The sequence below is a fragment of the Carex rostrata genome, chromosome 4, assembly GCF_964058835.1.
Source record: "Carex rostrata chromosome 4, lpCarRost1.2, whole genome shotgun sequence".
Taxonomy (NCBI): Eukaryota; Viridiplantae; Streptophyta; class Magnoliopsida; order Poales; family Cyperaceae; genus Carex; species Carex rostrata.
Window position 1 is genome coordinate 6,715,508 of NC_135921.1, and position 5,475 is coordinate 6,720,982.

A 5,475-nucleotide genomic window follows, 5' to 3' on the forward strand; every position below is an offset into this window, starting at 1 on the left:
TCATTTCCCATTAGTAGTATATCATCTACATATAGGATAAGAAAAGCGATGGCACTCCCACTAGTCTTTCTGTATACACATGGTTCTTCTTCGCATCTGACAAAGTCAAGCTTTTTGACTTCTTCGTCAAATCGAAGATTCCAACTCCGTGATGCTTGCTTCAGTCCATAAATTGATTTAAGAAGCTTGCACACCTTCCCAACATTCTTTGAATCCTCAAAACCCTCAGGCTGTGTCATGTACACATCCTCTTCTAAATTTCCATTTAAGAAGGCGGTTTTGACATCCATTTGCCATATTTCATAATCATGAAACGCGGCAATTGCTAGGAGTATCCGAATTGACTTAAACATAGCCACGGGCGAAAAAGTTTCATCATAATCTACACCGAGAATCTGTTTGAAACCTTTCGCTACTAGCCGCGCTTTGTGTACAGTCATCTTACCATCCATGTCTGTTTTCATTTTGAAAACCCACTTGTTAGCTATGGGTTTTATCCCATCAGGTGGTACAACTAGGTTCCAGACCGTGTTGTCATACATGGACTGTATTTCGGATCTCATGGCCTCCAGCCATTTATCAGAGTCGGGCCTATCCATTGCTTCCGCATAGGTCAAAGGATCTTCAGTGTCATAGGCTGAGATCTCGTGCAGTCCCAAGTACCTTTCAGGTGCATGGACTACTCTTGTTGACCTACGTAGCACTTGTTCTTCAGGCTGTTGAACTTGATCCACAACAGTCTGCGGATCTAGTTCTTCTTCAACTTGCGTTGAAGTACTTGAGCTCGGGACTAGAACCTCATCCACAACTACTTGTGGATTTGGTACTTCCAGATGCTCATCAGCCGAAGTATCAAGAGGTGGGTTAATCTGATCTGGTTCAGATATTGTATTGTGTGATGTATCTTGAATTTCTTTAAGTATTACATTACTCCCACTACTTTTTGCAAGAAACTCGTTCTCCAAAAATATACCATGACGAGCAACAACTATTTTGTTCTCGGATTGGTAATAGAAGTAATATCCTTTCGTTTCCTTAGGATACCCTACGAAAAAGCATTTGTCAGCTTTGGGATCAAGTTTGCCAGACGTCGGACGTTTGACAAATACTTCGCAACCCCAAATTTTAAGATAAGACATAGTTGGGATTTTCCCAAACCATAACTCGTATGGAGTCTTTTCTACTGACTTGGATGGAACCATGTTTATTGTTCGTGCAGCAGTTTCTAGTGCGTGCCCCCAGAAGGATTTCGGCAGAGTGGCTTCACTCATCATGGATCGAACCATATCTAGTAGAGTTCGATTCCGTCTCTCAGAAACACCATTCCATTGTGGTGTCCCTGGAGGTGTGAACTGTGAGACTATCCCACATTCCTTTAAGTATTCTTTAAACTCAAAACTCAAGTATTCGCCTCCACGGTCAGAACGTAGAGCCTTAATACTTTTGTTCAATTGATTTTCTACTTCAGTCTTGAATTCTTTGAACTTGTCAAAGGATTCAGACTTATGTCTCATCAAGTAGACATAACCGTATCTACTGTAATCATCAGTAAACGTGATAAAGTAAGAAAAATCATTTCTTGTGCAAGTACTCATAGGTCCACATACATCCGTGTGTATAAGACTTAACAAGTCACTTGCCCTTTCGCCCTTTTTGGAGAAAGGCGTTTTGGTCATTTTACCTCGTAGACAAGATTCGCATGTGTCAATTGATTCCAGATCAAATTTACCAAGAAGTCCATTTTTATGTAACTTCTTGATGCGTTTCTCATTTATATGACCAAGGCGACAATGCCACATGTAAGTCGTGCTTTCATGTGATGCTTTGAGTCGTTTGTTATTTATGTTAAACACGGGTTTATTCATTTCCAGTATATAAAGACCATTCATCATATAAGAAGATCCATAATATAATTCATCTTTGTATATAGAACATCTATTGTCCTTTATCACAAAAGAGAAACCATTCATCTCTAAACATGAGATTGAAATGATGTTTCTGGAAATGCTAGGAACAAAATATACATTTTCTAATTCCATTACAAGCCCGCTGGGCAAATACAACTCTATACTACCAGCTGTTACGGCTGCAACTCGTGCTCCGTTTCCAACTTGGAGTTGTATCTCCTTGTTACGTAGCTTCCTTCTATTCTTTAGTACCTGCATATTTGAACAAATATGAGCACATGATCCAGTATCCAATACCCAATCATTTATAGAGGTAGCAACGTTAACTTCAATAACAAAAATACCTGAGGTTGAAGCCTTGGAAACCTTTCCAGACTTCAGATCCGCTAGGTACTTCAGGCAGTTCCTCTTCCAATGACCCTTGCTATGCAGTAATAGCATTCAGAGGAAGCAGCAACCTTTATCTTGGGAGGATTCGGTTTAAGAATCTTTTTCCCTTTGCCTTGATACTTGGGAGCCACCTTCTTTGGGGCTTTCTTTATTCTTTTCCCACCAGCTTGGATCATGAGAACAGAAGACTTTTTCTTCATGTCCCCATCAGCGATCCGAAGCATCCCTTGGAGCTCTTGCAGACTTTTATCCATACCAAGCATATGGAAATTCATGATGAATCCCGAAAAGCTTGGAGGAAGTGAGTGCAGGATAATGTCCGTAGCAAATTCCTTGCTTAGCGGAGCATTCAGCTTCTCGAGCTGGTCAACATCGCTCGTCATACGGAGCATGTGAGTTCCTATAGAGCCTCCCTCGGCCAACTTGTGACCAAGTAGAGATTTTGTCACTTTAAATCTCTCGATACGCGCTTGCTCTTGAAACATGTTCTTGAGCTGATCGCATATGACATAAGTTTTGGTATCCACGAATCGGCGCTGCAATTCAGGACCCATAATACTTACTACGAGACCTTTTACATCAAGCTCATCCTCTTTGTGCTTGTTGTACTTAGTGACATCCTCTGGTTTTCCATTTGTTCCTGGCTCAGCAGGGATAGGTGAGTTTAAGACATATTCTTTCTTTTCACGTCTTAGTACAATGGTGAGAGCACGGAACCAATCAGTGAAATTGGATCCGTCCTCTTTCAGTGTTTGTTTCTCGAGAAGGGAGCATAGAGAGAAGGATGTTTCTTTAGCCATATTACTACAATGTTAAATGTAAAGATTTTAGCTTTGTTCATGTAACGTTTTATTCTAATAATAAAACTCCCACTGCAAATTTGTTCTATTTCCGTTTTGCAGTAGGACCAAGATCCCTATTTTTACTAACAACCAAGGCAGTGTATGCATATCTTGGCTATCAGTTATCTTAGGTAAGCAAACTTGCTAATCACATCTCTTTGCGATTCTTGGTTTCGTTAAAACATCACGTGTATTTAACGAAAACTTTGCCCCAAGCCCAAAACTGTTTTGGAAATCATTGGTAAGTAACCTCACTCTATTTGGTTTGATATGTCGGACATAACCCTCGACCACCAAAGGTAAAAGGCGATGTCTACTGAGTAGTTTAATCATCAACCAATGAACAATGGTTTGAGGAGGATAGAGTGGGAATGGCATACTACTTAGTATTTAATGGGTTGGTGTTTATGCTTAACAGTGTCAGCAATCTCTAAAAGAGATATGTCAGGAAGAATGATTAATGTGATTCTATTCGTATCTTTAAGCGACCTCTTTCATATGCTTTATTAAGCAGTCGTGGAAAGGAAGTCTAGAGTACGAAATGTGATCGCATTACTTTCTATCCTTAACGTGCCAGAAAGAACGACTAATGTGATTTTATTCGTATCTAAAGAAACCTCTTTCATATGCTTTATTAAGCAGTCGTGGAAAGGAAGTCTAGAAAGGATACCGAATATGATCTCCATTACTTTCTATTCTTAGCGTGCCAGAAAGAACGACTAATGTGATTTTATTCGTATTTAAAGAGACCTCTTTCATATGCTTCATTAAGCAGTCGTGGAAAGGAAGTCTAGAAAGAATACCGAATATGATCTCCATTACTTTCTTTTCTTTTAGCAGTATCTCTTTCATATACTTAGCTTTTGTTAAGCAGTCAGTTCTTGCAACTGACTTTAGACATTCTAGCGGACACGTGAAAGTCGTCTGCCAGAAAGACAACGGTGAGTTCCTTCACAAATCTTTCTTTGACATCAGTTTCTTTCACGGTTCCATGAAAGCGATAAATCTAATTTATTCAGTTCATATCAAAGCAGTAAATCTAATTTACTTATATACGGAACCAAGTCAGGTATATATATTTATCAGTTTCTAATTCTTTATTTTGCAGCTATGCTCAGTTCTTTATTTTATACCGTTTAAAGCATATAAACAGTTTACATGTTTTTAAAACAAATATTCTTTTCGTTCCATAAAGCAATTTGGTAACGTGACAAAGTTCCTTTTCGGCCAGCCATTAGGACATGTAAAAGGGGCTCCCAGGAAAGATTGGGGTCACGAGGACCGCTTAGACTCAATCTTTCCTAGACAGAACCATCTCTTTTACGGTGTGGAAATGACAGTTCTTACTAAGGTACTTTATTGCTTCATCACATTCTTCGATGAACTTTATTTTTCGAAGGTTTTCGAAAAGGCGAAAGATTTACACTAAATTTTGTCATTTCAAAAGCGTTAAAGCAATTTGGTAACGTGACAAAGTTCCTTTTCGGCCAACCATTAGGACGTGTAAAAGGGGCTCCCAGGAAAGATCAGGGTCACAAGGACCGCTTAGACTCAATCTTTCCTAGACAGAACCATCTCTTTTACGGTGTGGAAATGACAGCTCTTACTAAGGTACTTTATTGCTTCATCACATTCTTCGATGAACTTTAACGCGATCAAAAGTTTTTGAAAACGAAAATATAAAGAAAGCATAAAGAAAGCGTAAATCTAATTTAACTTTCTTAGTCGGAAAAACCGAACCAAGAAAATCTCATTTCTAATCAGTTTTGGACTTGTGCTGCAAATGTAAGAATTTAAACCGATACGCGGTACATGCACCTTATTTGCATAAGTTATAACTTTAGAAAATCAATCAGCGGGAGAGCCTTGAGCTCTGATACCACTGTTGGGTTTTGTGGAACGGTTCAAACTCATTTAATTAGCTTAAGCTGCGGAAAGAGTAAAACAAAAATTTTTACATCTAACTTAAGCTACGGATTAAATGAATCAAGAAGATTCGTTTAATCCTATTTACAGATCTACTCCATAATTGATTTCCTAAAGCATTAAATCTATTTACAAATTAAATAGATTAATATAACAATTTATACCTTGATTCCAAATCTCAGTTGGAATGCAGACCGAGCGAGTAGAGCCTCACCAGGGATGGAATCGACTCGCAGTATCACACGTGTGATACCTCTATTGGTTATCCACCAGGACTAACCGGAGAGCAATTTACTTCTTCTGCCAGAAATACCGTAAACCGCGAAATTCTGCAGAAACACTATTCACCGAGAAAATGATGAAATAAATATATTTGTGTCCCGAAGTAACTCGGTTTTGCTTAAAAGCTA

The 5,475-nt window shown here is 38.8% G+C and overlaps 1 protein-coding gene across 1 annotated transcript; it reads right to left on the reverse strand.

Annotated features, from left to right (window-relative positions):
• Positions 1–2,302: 2,302 nt before the first annotated feature.
• Positions 2,303–3,097, reverse strand: LOC144553206 (uncharacterized). Its single transcript, XM_078301304.1, has one exon. The coding sequence runs from the start codon at positions 3,095–3,097 to the stop codon at positions 2,303–2,305; it is 795 nt and encodes a 264-aa protein (XP_078157430.1).
• Positions 3,098–5,475: the final 2,378 nt, after the last annotated feature.

Coding starts and splice junctions, on each gene's coding strand:
- LOC144553206 (XM_078301304.1), bottom strand. CDS start 3,097: ATGGCTAAAGAAACATCCTTCTCTCTATGCTCCCTTCTCGAGAAACAA.